The sequence below is a fragment of the Sciurus vulgaris genome (assembly GCF_902686455.1).
Source record: "Sciurus vulgaris genome assembly, chromosome: 2".
NCBI lineage: Eukaryota > Metazoa > Chordata > Mammalia > Rodentia > Sciuridae > Sciurus > Sciurus vulgaris.
The window spans coordinates 56,785,731-56,802,997 of NC_136462.1; the positions used below are offsets into that span (position 1 = coordinate 56,785,731).

At 34.9% G+C, this 17,267-nt stretch overlaps 1 protein-coding gene and 1 long non-coding RNA gene across 2 annotated transcripts in view; both read right to left on the reverse strand.

Moving 5' to 3' along the window:
- TOGARAM1 (TOG array regulator of axonemal microtubules 1) overlaps positions 1-17,267 on the reverse strand; it is a 120,422-nt gene that overhangs the window by 53,766 nt on the left and 49,389 nt on the right. The window contains 1 exon segment of the mRNA XM_079126038.1: positions 1,873-2,029. Within this exon segment, the coding sequence (XP_078982164.1) occupies positions 1,873-2,029 (157 nt within the window).
- On the reverse strand, positions 8,544-11,083 carry LOC306653170. Its single transcript, XR_013761660.1, has 2 exons — positions 10,916-11,083; positions 8,544-9,714 (listed from the first exon to the last, which is right to left on the reverse strand). It is a non-coding gene; the product is annotated as an uncharacterized lncRNA (long non-coding RNA).

Sequence of the window (17,267 nt, forward strand, 5' to 3'; positions counted from 1 at the left end):
ATGCTAGGCAAGTGCTCTACCACTAAGCATTAATCCCAGCCCCTGGAGACTAAATCTTGAAATCCTTTTCTATCTCCTTCTTTATCTTTTATATTAAAATATCATATCTTCCTAATTATTCTTTCCTATACTGCTTACAACCTTGCTGCTCTAGTTTCTTTTTCTTAATAATAAAAGAAAATCTCCATTGTTCCTTGAGTCTTACAAATATAAGTTCAATATAAACATGTTACAAATATAAGTTCAAATTTTTGAGCATTCAAGGGTTCCTCATGTCCCAATTTATCTTTTACCATCTAAAATGAATCTTGCCTTGACAACTCCAAGAATATTATTATTATTATTATTATTATTATTTTTTGTGGTGCTGGGGATTGAACCCAGGGTCTTGGTATGTGAGGCAAGCACTCTACAAACTGTACTATATCCCCAGCCCTCAGAATATCTTAAGTCCATTCCTAACATAAATCTTCATGCTCCTCATAGCTTTCTTCTAACTACTTGTACCATATGAATCACAAATGACTTTTCTATCTGATATGGCCCATAGATGCGACCATGTCCTCTGAACTACCATGGTAATATTTACTTTCTGCAACACTTAGGCAATTAAACATCTTTCCAGTTGCTCTAGCAGAACATTCTTAAAACATTTTTGATTCTTCTTCCTCACACTCCATATCCAATCCACTAGCAAATCATGTCAACTCTACCTCTGACATATAATCCTCTGACATATAATCAGAAGCCAATCATTTTTCACTGCATTCATTGCTATCCTGGTGAAAATTTCCATCAACTCTAACCAGGATCGTGACAAAGGACTCTTAATCAGTTCTCCATTTTTGCCTGTGTCCTCATTATATTTATTTTAAATATAACATCCAAACTGAGCTTGGAAAACAAAAAAGCAAGTGATGTCACTTCTTTCTTTAAAATGCCTCTCATTAAGTGTAAATTTTAGGGCTGGGGATATAGCTCAGTTGGTAGCGTGCTTGCCTTGTAAGCATAAAGGCCCTGGGTTCAATCCCCAGCACCACAAAAAAAAAAAAAAAAAAAAAGACCCCTATCATTTCTTTAATTTTTACTTGTCTTCCTCTTATTCATTTCATTCCAGGCATACTAGACTCATTAATCTTTCTCAAACATGTCCCATACACTTTTATCTCAGTAACTCTGCACTGACTGTTCTTTCTTCCCAAAATCACTTGATACCTAATAGCTTGCCTCATATATTCTCATCAGAATATGGCTACCTTTCACTGTATTACTTAAAACAGTCCCTAGTCCATATTCCACTTCTCTTGTTTTATTTATTTTTTAAAATATATATATTTTTTAGTTGTACATGGACACAATACCTTTATTTATTTTTATGTGATGCTGAGGATTTAACCCAGTTCCTCACATGTAGGCAAGTGCTCTACCACTGAGCTACAGTCCCGGCCCTCTGTTTTATTTTCATTCATAGCATCGTCTAATCTACCATGTCTTCCATTTGTTTAATAATATCTGCTTCACTTCCCAACTTGAATACCAACTTCATTAGGTAGAAAATTTCTCCTTTCTTGTTGACTGCTATAACCCCAGTATTTAGAAAAGTTTCTGACATAGAAAATACTCAATACATATGAATGGTTCGTTAAGTGAATATTGTCCTACTTTGTCACTTAACAGGATTCAGTGAGAAAACCTTTCATGGTCTCATGAGACAATCATTTCAAATTGAACATTTTTATCAGGTTTTTTAATAAACACTTATTGAATCTGAATTGCCTACTAGATTATAAATTCTTTGACTTTTTGAATGGAGTATGAAGTTTACAGAAGTCTTTAACTTGAACATGTTCACTACCTGCAACTTTTACTTACCAGCTGCACATACTGGAAGGGAATCTGGGTTAAAATCCCGACTATTCTGAAACAAGTTTCTTGATACTCTTTTTCTGCTAAAACATAAATCATCATTGACTGGCATTCCTTGGGAGGGCTTTAATTTTGGAGATGGGATGAGGTCATATGGTGAAAACTATGAGAATAGAATAATAAATTAGCAAATTTGTATTTACTTTTAAAATATGACAAAATAATTTAGACCAATTATTAAGTTCAGATAAGAAAAATGTTATTAAATATACAATGATACAAATAAACATTTACATATAGTAGATACAACAAAACTTTTCATTCTAGTGAATTTTTTCTCTTTCTTACTACTTCACTTCAATGCCTTTCTGTACTTTACTTTCCTATCATATATATCTGGCAACTAGAAAGAACACAAATGACGAAAAGGGTGAAATGACAACTTGAATGAAGACAGGAGTTACCTCGCTCTGCAGCAAAACCCCTCAAACTATGCCATCTTTGAGGATTAAACAACTTATGTCAAACTGAAGGCCACTGAAAAAGAAGCATCTCACTCTCCTGTTCTCACTGAAGCAAATTCATTATCCATATTCCGTAGCCCAAATGTAAATAAAAAGGACATGGTAACCTTTGTCATGGTTCTTTTAGGAGAATTTCTTAAAAGTCTCTTGGGTTAAAAACAAGTACCTAGGGGCTAAAGGTGTAGTTCAGTGATACAGCATGCATGAGGCCTTGGGTTCAATCTCTAGCACCAAAGAAACAAAAAATCCCAGTATAATTTTTCATATATGTCTAGTACTTTGTGGTTTCCAAGTCCTTTCTTATAAACCCCGTATGATCTTTAAGGTACAAAAGTGCCAGGATATAATTTTGAAGTTCTATCTAATCATAAAGAGCATGTTTCAAGTATTCAGAATTCTTTACAGTGACAACCCCATTATTCTGGATCATTTCACATTAAACATGACTATAAAACATTCAGAAAAGTGAGTGAACTGAAAAATTATACTATCTACATATATATTTGGAACTTACAGAAACAATCAAATGTGGACACACAGTGAACTAAAATTCTTGTAAAAGTGCTTCTTTGTGAACTTTGTGAGTAGTAGATAGCAATGATATAGTAAAATTAAAGATACATTCATTTGCAAAAATGAATTTATGTCCATTTGAAAGTTTTTTAGTCACTTGATTACTAGTGTTTAACCAACATTAAACTTAAGATTTTTGTTTTATGGAAATATAATACACAGGAATATCTGCATACCAATGTTCATTGCAAGGTTGTTTATAATAGTGAAAAGTTCTGACAAATGCCTATCAACATAGAATTGAGTATATACTATATGACTTTTATCATTTTAAAAAAGCTGTTAACAGTTTCCTTAATAAATGAACAAAACATATCCATTACCTTGTATATACCCCGTTTACCTGTAATTTTTGTACCTAGGACAACATAGATTATTTTCCCATTAATAAAGATGATTCTCATGAATGTATAAAAGTATTCAAACTCTAAACTTGCTTCATTCAGATGTTCAACTTTTATAACCTATCAAAACATTACTGATTAATTGTTCAAATCTGAAATGAGAATCAAGGTGTGCTTTTACCATACCTTCAAATTTTTGTTATAAAACATTCTGTTCATTCTTAGCTCTGAGATAAGTACACTCAACACTGGGAGTAGATACGCTTTTGGGTAGTTCATGTTTTTTAAACATTTTATTTTTGATAAATATGTAGTAATTTTGCATGTCAATAGGGTTTGCTGTGATATTTTAACACATGCATACAGTGTGCACTAACCACAGAGTCTCTTTATCCTCCCACCCTTCCCAACTTCTAGTAATCACTACTACACATTCAAGATGACTTTTTTTTTTAACTTCCACATATGAAAGAACATGTGGTACTTGTTTCACAGTATCTGGCTTATTTCACTTAACATAAGGTTTTCAAGTTTTACAAGCATTAAAAATAAGTTTTTCAAATTCTTCAGGCAGCTGAAAAAATGTTTTTAAATTTATTACTACTTATTGGAAACAACTCAACATGCAACATGGACACTGACAATAGAATACATTTTAACACATCATACACAAATGGAGTATAACTTCTCATTCTTCTGGTTGTATGTGATGTAGAATCACACTGGTTGTGTACATAGGGTAATAATATCCAATTCATTCTTCTATTCTTCCTACCTGCATACTCCCTCCCCTCCTTTCACTCCTCTCTGCCTAATCCAAAGTTCCTCCATTTTTCCATAGTCACCCCCCTTATTGTGAATTAGCATCTGCATATCAGAGAAAACATTCAGCTTTTGTTTTTTGGAGATTGGCTTATTTTGCTTAGTATATTCTCCAGCTCCATCCATTTACCTGCAAATGCCATAATTTCACTCTTCTTTAAGGCTAATATTCCATTATATATATCCATTCTTCTGTTGAAGGGCATCTAGGTTGGTTCCATAGTTTATCTGTTGTGAACTGAGCTGCTATAAACATAGATGTGGCTACATCACTGCACTATGCTGATTTTAAGTCCTTTGGGTATAAACTGAGGAGTGGGATAGCTGGGTCAAATGGTGATTCCATTCCAGGTTTTCTGAGGAATTTCCATGCTGCTTTCCATAATGGTTGCACCAATCTGCAGTTCCAATAGCAACGTCCCCGCCAACATTTATTGTTGCTTGAATTCTTTATAACTGCCATTCTGACTGAAGTGAGATGATTTGTATTTCTCTAATTGCTAGAGTTGTTGAACATTTTTTCATGTATTTGTTGATTGATTGTTTCTTCTTCTGTGAAGTGTCTGTTCAGTTCCTTTGCTCATTTATTGACTGGGTTATTTGTTTTTGGGGGGTTAAGTTTTTTGAGTTCTTTATATATCCTGGAGATTAATGTTCTATCTGAGGTGCATGTGGTTAAGATTTGTTTCCCATTCTGTAGGCTTTCTCTTCACATTCAGCTTTTTAGTTTGAATCCATCCCACTTATTGATTCTTGATTTTACTTCTTGCATTTTAGGAGTCTTGTTAAGGAAGTCAGTTCCTAGGCCAACAAGGTGGATTTGGGTCTACTTCTTCTTCTATTAGGTAAAGGGTCTCTGTTCTAGTGCCTGTCTTCGATCCACTTGGAACTGAGTTTTGTGCAGGGTGAAAAACAGGGGTTTAATTTCATTTTGTGACCTATGGATTTCCAGTTTTCCTAGCACCATTTGTTAAAGAGGTTATTTTTTTCTCCAGTGTATGTTTTTGGCACCTTAGTCCAGTGTGATTTAACTGTATTTATGTGGGTTTGATTCTATGTCTGCTATTCTGTACCATTAGTCTTACATGTCTGTTTTGGTGCCAACACCATGCCGTTTTTGTTACTATAGCTCTATAGTATAAAATGTGCATGATAAAGTAAGTGAAAAAGGGACACTTTCATTTACAGAAAAAATAATCTATACCTGTATACATTAATGGAAATGATACTGGAAATACAAGTGATAAAACTTTGACAGTAGATCTCTCTCAGTAGTGGGATTTTGGAAAATTTTTAATTTTTTCTTTGAGCTTTTTTGTGTTTCCCAAGTTTTCCATATGAGCATATATAATTTTTCTATAACCAGAAGATTTAAGAAGGCCCTAAAAAACAATAAAATTAAGAATACCTTCAAAAATTATTTTACAAGCAATAGGATGTAACATATAAGAACGAATCATGTTTTTTGGTTTTTATTCTCTTCATACTCTAAGATGCATTTAATAGTACTGATCAATCCTTGAAACTCTCTTGCCACTTTGTTTCAAGACCCTTGTTCATTCTTGGTTCTTTTTCAGTTCTCAGGTCACCTTCTCTTTGCCAAATTTGGTGATTTTCTACGGCTATTCCCTAAATAAGGCTGTATACCAAGATTTGGTCTTAATCACTTTGTCTTACTCTACATATTGTTCATTAGAGAGCATATCCATTCTCAGTTTCAGCAATTATTTCTCAGCACATGACTTCCAGAAGCTGCATCTCTAGTTCTCATGTCTCTTGAAAAGTAGTATTTAACTCACCTGGAATATTTTTTCTTCACCAAGAATTTAGTTTCCCCCATAACTTCTGGCTTTGAGACCTTCCCATGACTATTCATGAATCTATGATACATTTAGTCATTTCATTCAAATATACAATTAGCCCCCTTTCTTCACTAGTAGTCTTTGAAATTAACTTTTTTTTTTTGGTACTGGGGATTAACTCAGGAGTACTCCACACTGAGATATATCCCTAGCCCTATTTTGTATTTATTTAGGGTCAGGGTCTCAGTCAGTTGCTTAGTGCCTCACTGTTGCTAGAGGGTGGCTTTGAACTCATGATCCTCCTACCTCAGTCTCCCAAGAGCTGCTGGAATTACAGGTGTTCGCCACCACGCCTGGCCACTAGTAGTTCTTGAAATGTGTCTTGCATCCATCCCTTTTTAGTCTAATCCTGGCACTGTGCTAATTCTCATGAAACTCAACACCTCACACCTTACGCAGTGTAATAAGTGTCTAATTGGTCTTCTGATCTTCTATCTCTAGCTTCTTTAACAAAATATTCACAGTACTATGGTTGTGAATGAGTTTCCTGAAAACACTGATTTTAAACAGCATCCTATCTCCTTGGGAAAAAAAATAATAACCCTCCTGCAATTTCACATCACTATCAAAACACTACACAAAACTCCTTAGCCTGGTATTCAAGGATTTCCAGTCCAGTCCCTACTTCTCTCTTGTAACCTTTTTCCCCCAAACTCTACACGAAAACCATCCTTCCAACCAAACTCTTCTATTTATCTTCAAAATGAGCTATAGGAGCACGGATTCAAATATTCATGATTTAGGGAGAACTTTTACTATTTAATGTCACTAACAAATTAGTCATGTGGACAACGCAGAAATATAAGATAAACAGAGGACTGCAAATGTTAAAGTAGAATCTGGGCAAAGGCCAGCCCAAATTAGATGGGGGGACAGGTCTGAGACTAAGGATGACAGACAGATGAGTATGTGAACTACATACAAACGAAACACTGCGACCTACTATGTATTACCTTTAGGTTATAGAGAGGGCCAACTTCAGTCATTTAAATAAGACTATCCTTATATGACATTTGTTTATTCAGTATTACAGTACTAACATTATATTTTGTTCTGGGGCTCAATGGTTCATTAACTTTTTTTTGTTGTTCAAGTTATTCCCCTTGCTAGAAATGTATTTCACCCTCCTGTTCCCTTAAAGTCTTAGCTTTTGTCAAGGAATAGGCTAAATTCACCTTGTTAAGCAACCCTTTGCCAATTTCCCAATGTGCTGAAATGAAGAGGTGAGTTAATCTCCTTATTTGACAGTGTGCTGATTAAGAGCACCAACCCTGGATCCATACTGCTTAGGTTCAAATCAGCTCTGCTACTCACTAAGAGATCTTAAACCAGTTATTTTACCTTTGTGTGTAGAACAGTGTCTGATACACAGTAAATATTATCAAGAGGTAGCTTCTGCTATGGATGGAATGCATGTGTCTTCCCCAAATTCATATGTTGAAATCTATTCCCATGGTGACAGTATTAACAGGTGGTGCCTTTGAGAGGTGATTAGGTTATGAGTGCTCCATTTTCATGAATGGGATTAGTGTCCATGTAAAATAGGCCTAAAGGAACTCGCTTGTCCCTTTAACCATGTTACGACCACAGCAAGAAGACACCATCTACGAAGTAGAGAATCCTCACCAGACAATGAATATGCCAGTGTCTTGATCATGGATTTTCCAGCCTTCAAAACTGTGAGCAATAAGGTTTATTTGTTTTGTCATGTTTTAATAAATTACTCATTCTAAGGTATTTTGTTATACATCAGGAGTGGACTAAAGATGCCAATTAATATTATTATCAGGGATTAAAATTTTATGTCAAGTCCACCAAAATGCACAAAATATACAACTAAACTGGTTTTAGATAGTATCCTGACCTCCTAATGGGTATATCAAAATTGATTTTATTTTTTCCTCTGACCTTTTAGTAAGAATTACTTCTATTAATAATTTGTCATTTAATTCTTCTAGTTGTTATTGTTTTAATCTTAATACCTTGTTTCCTTAAGAAAACACTAAGTCTTTAAGCACAAGTCTCATGTTAATATCTATGTCATATATGCAAGGTACCCTATATAATAGTATCCATTAAGGAAGGATGATTGACAATATTAGCCTAACATTTTTTTTTTCTTTACCCATAGCCAATTGTCTTTTGTAATCTGCTCCCCTTTTATGGAGGGTTGGGGCAGGATGGGAAAGAAAAAACTACCTCTCAGATTTTGTTATATAAGGCAACCTAACTTTATAGTTCTCAAATTATTTTTTTATTAGTACCATATTTTCTTATATAAAGCACATGCTCATACATACCATCTTTAAAAAGTTTTAACAACTTTTATTCTGAATATACATGTAAAAATAATGATTTTGTGGATAAAAGTCACTGATACAGCCATTTCAGTTTTAAAGCACCTGATTTATCCTCAAATCTTATGTTAGGAATTATAAAAACTGAAATCACTTATATTCTTTTAAACCAGCACATGTGGTACCAGCCCTTTATCTTTTTTAAAAAGACTAAAAAAAAAAAAAAAAAAAAATTAAAAAAATAAGTAAATAAAAAAAAAGAGACTAAAGCATGTCATGTATTTTAGCAACTTCAAGAAACCAACATATCTAAAATTTCTCTATGTGGGAGTCTCAGGCTGATTAAAGAATTGGGAAGAACTTTTAATCTTCCTATCCAGATGTTAATTTTTTCCCTATGGCTTAAGAAGGCACAAAGTATTTTTGTCTTTTTAATCAATCACATATCTATATATAATTTCAGAATATGAACTTAGGTGCATTTTTTTCACTTTTCAAACCCTTTATCATTATATAATGACCTTCCTTGTCTCTCTTTGTTATTTTTAACCTAGTCTATTTCATCTGAATTAAGTATGGAAACCTGGCATACTGACTGGCACATAACTGTAATTCCAGAGACTCGGGAGGCTGAGGCAGGAAGATCACAAGTTCAAGGCCAGCCTCACTAATTCAGTGAGGCCCTAAGCAACTTAGTAAGATCCTGTCTCAAAATAAAAAATAAAAAGGGCTAGGGATGTGATTCAGTGGTTAAGTCCTCCTGGGTTCAATCCACAGTACCCCACCCCAAAATATAATAAGTATGGCTACTCCTGCCTTCTTTTGGATTCCATTTGCATGAAATGTATTATTCTATTTCTTTACTTTCAATCCATGTATATCATCAAAAGGTAAAGTGAGTCTCTTGTAAGCAAAAAATAGATTTTTTTTTTTGTCCTTTCACATTATTGATGGGTAGGCCATTTTGAACTTGTTTTCTAATTTTATTGTAGTTTCTTTCTCCCTCTCTTAGAATCTAAGCGATTTACTACAGTAGTGTGTTTTCATTTCTTATTATTTTTGGTTTGTCTTTTACAGATTTTTGCTTTGTGGTTCTCATGAGGCCTAAAACAAACTTTCTGACGATCATAAAGTCATTGTGAAATGATAGTAGCTTAACATGATTATAAAGACACAAATAAAAAGTAACTGGAAATATGTAAATTAAAAAAACTTCACACTTGTGCTCCATTCTTCCTACAATTGGATTTTTGGTGTCCTGCTTTATAACTTTATTACCTCTTTTAACATACTAATGTAGTTATTAATTTGTTTTGCTTTTTAGTCTTTATATGGAATACCCTTATATGAATGGTTTATGTACCATATTTATAATACAAGACTATCCTGAATTTGTAATAGTTACTCTTACCAGTGAGTTTTATACCTTCTGATGTTTTCCTCTTAGTAATGTCTCTTTTTTTTTTTTTCAGTTTGGAGAACTCCCTATAGCATTTCTTACAGAAAGTCAGGGGGAGATATAGTCTCTCAGCTTTTATTTTTTGGTGCGAACAGAGCTTCTTTGCTGGGTACAGTATTCTCTAAGTATTTTCCCTTCAGTACTCTGAAAAATCTCATGCCATTTTCTCTTAGATTGTAAGGTTTCTGCTAAGCCTGCTATCAGGTACTGGGATATTCTTATGTCTTTTTTCTCTTGCAATCTTAAGAATTTTCTCTCTATCATTGACCTTTGAAAGCTTTTAAAAGATGTCTTGGGGTACACTTGGTTGAATTAAATCTGACTAAATATTTCCTCTTTTAATGCTGTCCTAAAGTTCCCATGAGCCTTCTTTATTCCCCTCCATTTTCCCCCTTTTATCTTCTCCAACAGAATTTTCAAATAGCCTGTCTTCAAGCTAACTAATCCTTTCTTTTCTGATTGATCTATTCTGCTACTGATGCCTTCTATGGCATTTTTCACTTCATTTAGTGTATTTTTCAGATGAAGAAATTTTTATTAAAGTTGCTTCCATTTCTGTTTTACTTACTCAGGAAGAGTACTGAATTCTCTGTGTTATCTAGAAGCCCACTGAGTTGCCTTAAAACAGCTGTCTTAAATTTTCCATTGGGGAGTTTGCCAATATTGATCACTATCTGCTCAGTTTCTGGCACTTTTTAAAAAATATCTTTATTTTATTTATTTATTTTTATGTGGTAATGAGAATCAAACCCAGTGTATTGCACGTGCCAGGCAAGCGCTTTATCACAACCTCATTCTCTCTGGTACTTTATTTTCACCATTAATTGAGGTCATGGTTTCCTGAAAGCTCTTGATGCTTTGTACACAAAGTCATTTGGGCATTGAAGGATTAGGAATTTATTCCAATTTTTCTCATCTGGTTTTGTTTGTGCTTCTTTCTAGAAATTCTAAGCAGAATATCTATTTTTTCTTAGCCTGAAATAATTTCTGCTATTCCAATACTTGATAGTACCCCAAGTCCAGGTTTGTGGAAGTGTGCTGTTGGTGTGTTCTCACTGTTAACACTAACAGGCAACCCAAGTCCAAATTTTCTCCAAATCTGCAGTTGCTATGCTGTTCAAGACTATCCTGAATTTGTAAAAGTTACTCTTACCAGTGAGTTTTATACCTTCTGATGTTTTCCTCTTAGTAATATCTCTTTTTTTCAGTTTGGAGAACTCCCTACAGCATTTCTTACAGAAAGTCAGGGGGAGAATATATCTCCCCCTGTAAACCTGGTGAGGGCTTAAAAACAGATATTCTATCACAAGCCTCTCCATGGGGAAAGAATAGGCTCAGAAGCCCTTTCCATAGATACAGGTCTGTGGACAGACACTGCAGGATTCTCTCTGGCTCTGAGCAGAATCGTCATGAGAGGACCAGTTCCAGGTTCCTATGCCATATATGTGGCCACTAATACTACAAAGTTGTGTCACGACCTAAGTCCATAGTCTATCAGGACTAGAAAAGCACTGGGGTAGAACCAAGGCTGACTTTGCTATGAGCTGCCTACTACTAAGATGGACTTGTGGTTCAAGACTGATGAACCAGTCACAGGTGATGCTGGTCAAAAGAGAAATCTGACAGTCTGAGAGGCTGTGTCCTCCACTGGTGGGGCCGCCTATTGACACTGGCCTGGGAAAGTGGGCCACTAGCTTTGCCCAGTATTAGGGTACTCAAGCTAAGAACTTAATTCCAAGGCAAAGTCCTTGGTAATTACCCTGTCCTACCCTAAGCAAATAAAGTCTTACTCCACACTACACTGCCTGTGGTTGGGGTGGTATTTGTGAAGTTAGTTCCTTAGCCACCAAGGCTAACAGTAAGTTGGACGATCCTAGGTTTCAGCCACAATAACCTTTGCAGTCCTAGGCCCATTATAGCTGGTGATAATACAGGTCAGCACATGAGTCCATCCTTCTGGGTCACAGGTCTCTGCCTAGTGCCAGGACAGGTCTAGAGGCTCCTGTGTGAGCTCTACTCTTGGTAAGTGCCCTCTGTTTTTGCCTGGTGTTTGGATCACTGTGGTGAACTTAGCACTGAGCTCCAAGATGAAGTCCTATGCTAGTTTCATAGCCTGTTCCCCAGTGGGTAGAACTGTCTTTCCCTCTACTGCCTGAGATTAGAGGAAGAGTAACAGAGGCAGTGATAGCTGCCTGGCTAATGCATGCACTTCCAGTGGCTCAGTCTTTGAGTTTTGGCTTGAGGTTAGGAATTGTGGAGTTCTGCACATCATAGTGGTAGCATTTGAGTTAGATGCATTTAATGGTCAATTTGATCACTTTGGCCATTATTATTTTAGTCCTTCTAGGAAAATATGTTTATAGTCAGGTGCAGTGGTGCACACTAGTAATCCCAGCAGCTCGGGAGGCTGAGACAGGAGGATCACGAGGTCAAAGACAGCCTTGGCGATAAGCGAGGTACTAAGCAAATCAGTGAGACCCTGTGTCTAAATACAATAAAATACAAAATAGGGCTAGTGGTGTGGCTCAATAATTAAGTGCTCCTGGGTTCAATCCCTGGTATGAAGAAAAGGAAGGAAGGAAGGAAAGAAGGAAGGAAGGGAGGGAGAGATCAGAAAATTTTAGCATAATTTACAGTAAATTTTTGTATAATATGTGTGGAAGTCTTTGGTGGAAACACTGTCGTAAAGACAGACTGGATTTAGGATTTTTACATAATTGACGTTTTCATTTTTACCTTTGTTATGCTTTGAATGTGAGGTGTCCCCCAAGAGCTCACATGTGAGACAATGCAGGAAGGTTCAGAGGAGAGATGATTGGGTTGTAAGAGTCTTAACAAAATCAGTGAATTAATCCCTGATGGGATTAACTGATGTGATAGGGTGTAGCTGGAGAAGGTGGGAATTGGAACGTGGCTGTGGGGTATATATTTTGTATCTGGAGAGTGGAGTCTCTGATTCCTAATGATGCCAGCTGCTTCCCTCTGCACACTCTTCCATCATGATGTTCTGCCTCACCTTGAGCCCTAAGGAATGGAACCAGCCTTCTATAGACTAAGACCTTTGAAACCGTGAGCCCTCAAATAAACCTTTCCTCCTCTATAATTGTGCTGGTCAGATCATTTAGTCACAGCAGTAAAAAAATTGACTACAACAATCTTCAAATGGTCTTTATTCTGGGCATTATTATTTTTATGTTTTGCCACTGAAGCCAAAATAAACTTGCAGGAATCACTTGTTTACAGAAAACAACAAACCCAAATTTATAAAATTTTAAACTACTAGCAATTTAACAGTTTGAGAGAATGTTAAATTTAAGAATATCTCAGTGAATTCAATGATGGCAATGCTTCCAAAATATGATCCTAGAAATTCCTATTACTTGTTAAAAGCACAGATTTCTAAACAAGATGATGAATTCATTAGGTATGAGATGAGGTCTCAGAAGCTACATGTGTTGCATGTACCCTGGTGATTCCTAAGATTAAACAAGTTTGAAAAACACTAAATATTAGGCAAGTTTGGGGAACCCTGAATACTACATTAGAAGTATATACTACTATAGAACCAATCACTCTATTAAATGAATCCCAGGGTCCTACAATTAGCATCAGAGGGGAATTCAAATTCAGGGGTTTTTTTTTGTTTTTGTTTTTTACTTTTTAAATTTTTTATTGTTTAAAATATTTTTAGTTGCAGTTGTCAGTGGTCTTTTATTTTATTTATTTATTTTTATATGGTGCTGAGGATCAAACCCAGAGATTCACACATGCTAGGCAAATGCTCTACCTCTGAGCTACAGCTGCAGCCCAAATCCAGGTTTTAAATGTACTCTTTTCCAAATTCAAAGCTACTCTTCCAAAAGATAGTTCCATTTTTGCAAATTAGATATAATAAAGCAATCAGATGTCTCTTTGATCTTAAATATATTTAAAATGAGGAAAAGTTTCAAAGCATTTTTTTATATAAAGTGTGAATATTATTATTATTAAATATCAGTTTGGGATTTAGCTGGGGTCTTTCAAACATATACACTGATCTTATGTGTAGAGTAGTTACCTCTTTGTTGACCACTAGCTTTGTGCAAACCAGTAAACTAAGCACACTTGGCTAAGTCCGGCATTCATGATATGACAGGTCTGAGGTAGGTAATCAGAGGGAACTACTCTCTGGGAATCAAGAATCTGAGAGTAGAAGGAAAATAAAATAACTCCAAAACCATTATAAAAGATGTCAGTGCAAAATGTATCACAAAAGAGGTAATAGTCAATCTTGTTTATAAATTAGGGAAGGCTTCCCAGAATAAAAACAAATGAGCTTCTTTTACTGCTGAAAAGGATGTGGTGTAGATTCCACATATCATGCAGAAGAAATAATATGTGCAAGTGCAAAAGATGGGAAACACAACTGAAGGTAGTCTGATTTATCTGGAGCATGAGATATAGAGAGGAAAGTGAAAAATGAGATAGGATAGGTGTGCAGGAACCAGTTCACTGAAGAATGTCCTAAAGGACTTTTGGTTGGCCAATATAGTCAGTTCTGCATTGTGGGGAATGGACTATAAGTGAATTAAACTGAAACTAGGGAGAAAACTTAGGAGGCTAAGTATGTTAAGGAATGAGGACAAGTAGTAAGACGGAAGAAAAGGAGATAAAATCAGGACATATTTAAGGGCAAGAAGTTAAAAATCTTAGTAAATGATCATATTTATGTACAGCTGTTTAGAAAGGTAATTAAAGGAGAAGTATCTTCAAAGTTAAACATTTTAGCATTTTAGCACTGAGATTGTATGAAAATAAATATAATTTGTTAAAATTCATTTATAATTCAATGGTTTTTTTTAATCATAAAGAATGACATGCAGTTTCCACTCCAGATAGATCAGAGTCCAAATATTTTCAAACTAATAACTAATTGTTAATTTTTTTCCTGAAAAGTGATATTATAAAAAATTAGAGATTTCCAAGTTAGTTCACAAAATTCTTAACAAAACACACATATGAACATACCTAGTTCATGTGTATCCACATGAAACACAAGTTCATTTTAAAAATAAATTTTAGCCAGGTACAGTGGCACATGCCTGTAATCCCAGTGACTTGGGAGGCTGAGGCAGGAGGACTATAAGTTTGATGCCAACCTGGAAACTTAACAAGACCCAGTCTTAAAATAAAGAAATAAAAAGGACTAGGGATGTAGCTCACCCATGGGCTCACTCCCAAGTACAAACAAAAACAAGAACAAAAACAAAAAACAAAGAAACAAACAAACAAAAAAATTACTTGTAATAACTAGTAACTAGGCAAATACTGTTTTTAAAGGAAATTTTATTTTGTGATGGCCGGTGGTTTTCTATATTGTGCATTAGAATCATCTAAAAGCTCTCAAAATTCTGACAGTCAGGTATCAATTCATAACAACTAAATTTTAAAGTGTCTGGGTGGGGGAGCCAGGCATAGGTATACCTATGGACTTAGAAAGAAATTAATGATTCAGATAGATAAATATTTTTCTTTCAAAAATAATGTAACATTTACCCTTGCCTAAATAGCCTTTTAAGGAGTTTTAAATGATTTACTTGTAATAGATAACAACAAAAATTCTAAATCTGAAATTACCTGCTATCATTTTTTACATCATTTTAAAAATCATACATTTTATAAATCATGTTTATAAAACATTCATAGAATACCTGCACTGGGGCTTTGTTCAGCAATATGAGAGTTTTTATTCTTTGCAGAAGAAAGTCTTGTTGGACAAGGTTTTGATCCGAATGTTGGAAATATGTCTGACCTACAATGAAAAAAATAATTCCATAAACATTTGATTTATAGTTGTTCAATACTCAGATAACATATTTTCTATTCTTTTATTAACTCAATAAACTTTTAGATAATTAGGCAGTAAAGAAGCATGAAAAATAATGGCTACTACCATTAGTTCATCTTCTAAACTTCCCACTTTTTTTTTTTTTTGTTGCAGTGCTGGAGATTGAACCCAGGGCCTTGTATTTATGAGCACTCTACCAACTGAGCTATATCTCCAGCTATAACTGCCAACCTTTTTAACACATGGCTCATTCTTCATTCATGAGAAGACTGTCACAGGAAATGACTCATCGAATTGTACTGCATTATCACTAAGTCTAAAAAAACTGATCCATTAATCTATTCCAAAACCAAATCAAATTGTCTATTATCTAACACACTATCTACCATCATACATAGGGCAAAAATAGAGACTTGACTATCTTATAAACAAGAGATCAGCAACAAGTGAGCTTGCAGTTATTACTGTTTTTTTTTTTTTTTTGGTAGGGGAAGGTTTACTGGGGATTGAACTCAGGGGCTCTCAATCACTGAGTCACATTCTGTTTTGTATTTTATTTAGAGACAGGGTCTCACTGAGTTGCTTAGCGCCTTACTTTTACTGAGGATGACTTTGAACTCTCCATCCTCCTACCTCAGCCTCCCAAGTGGCTGGGATTACAGGTGCGCATGACCACACCCAGCCCAAATATTACTTTTTAAAGATTATTTATTTTTCTAATTTTTAAATATTTGTTTCAATTAGTTATGCATGACAGTAGAATGCATGTAGGCACTTTGATATATCTTTAAGGCTATTTATTGCTATACTTTCCTGATATTTGTTTCGTTTAATAAAGAAACTAAACTTTCACTCTTAAAGGATATTAACTCAAGAAGAATTATAATATCATACACCAGTAATGGATATTATAATCAAGAGATTTTACAAAGAATTTCAATTAGTAGTTGAGTAGGCATATTTACCATGGGGCTTGGTGAGAAACCAGTGTTAAATATTTTGAAAGAGTAAATTCTCTAGTATAAATTTGAAATATACATTTATATTGAGTGCATTCAACAACTTTTCCTTCACAGTCCACCTAAAGATAAAAGTCTTATATTAGTTAGTAGTGGTTTTCTTTGGTCATGATTCTTTTTTTTCCCCTCTTTTTATTTTGATACAGGGTCTCAATAAATTGTTGAGGCTGGTCTCAAACTTTTGATCCTCCTGCCTCAGCCTTGAATCACTGGCATCACAGGGGTATAGCTGTGCACCTGGCTTTTGGCCATCTCTCTTAATGAAGGCTGCACGTTGGTTAAGAATAATTATTCTAAGTCAGATAAATGTGGAAATCCTAAATTCATAAAAAGTAATTCAGTCAGCCAGACATGGTGGCATGCACCTGTAATCCCAGTGGCTGAGGAGGTAGAAGCAAGAGGATCTCAAATTCAAAATAAAAAGGGCAGAGAGGTGTGCAATGGTTAAGCACCCCTGGGTTCGATCCCTGGTTCCAGGAAAAAAAAAAAATTCAGTCCATAAATGAGGATGTGGTGAACTCCCTTCTTACATAATTTAACATTTGAAGAGAATAACTCTTTGAGACAATGTAGGAAATACTGAATTTTAAATGGTGCAATTTTATAAAGTCGACTTTATTTCCCAAATAGGTTTCAAATTATTTACATGATATTGCAACTGCAGAAGTACACAA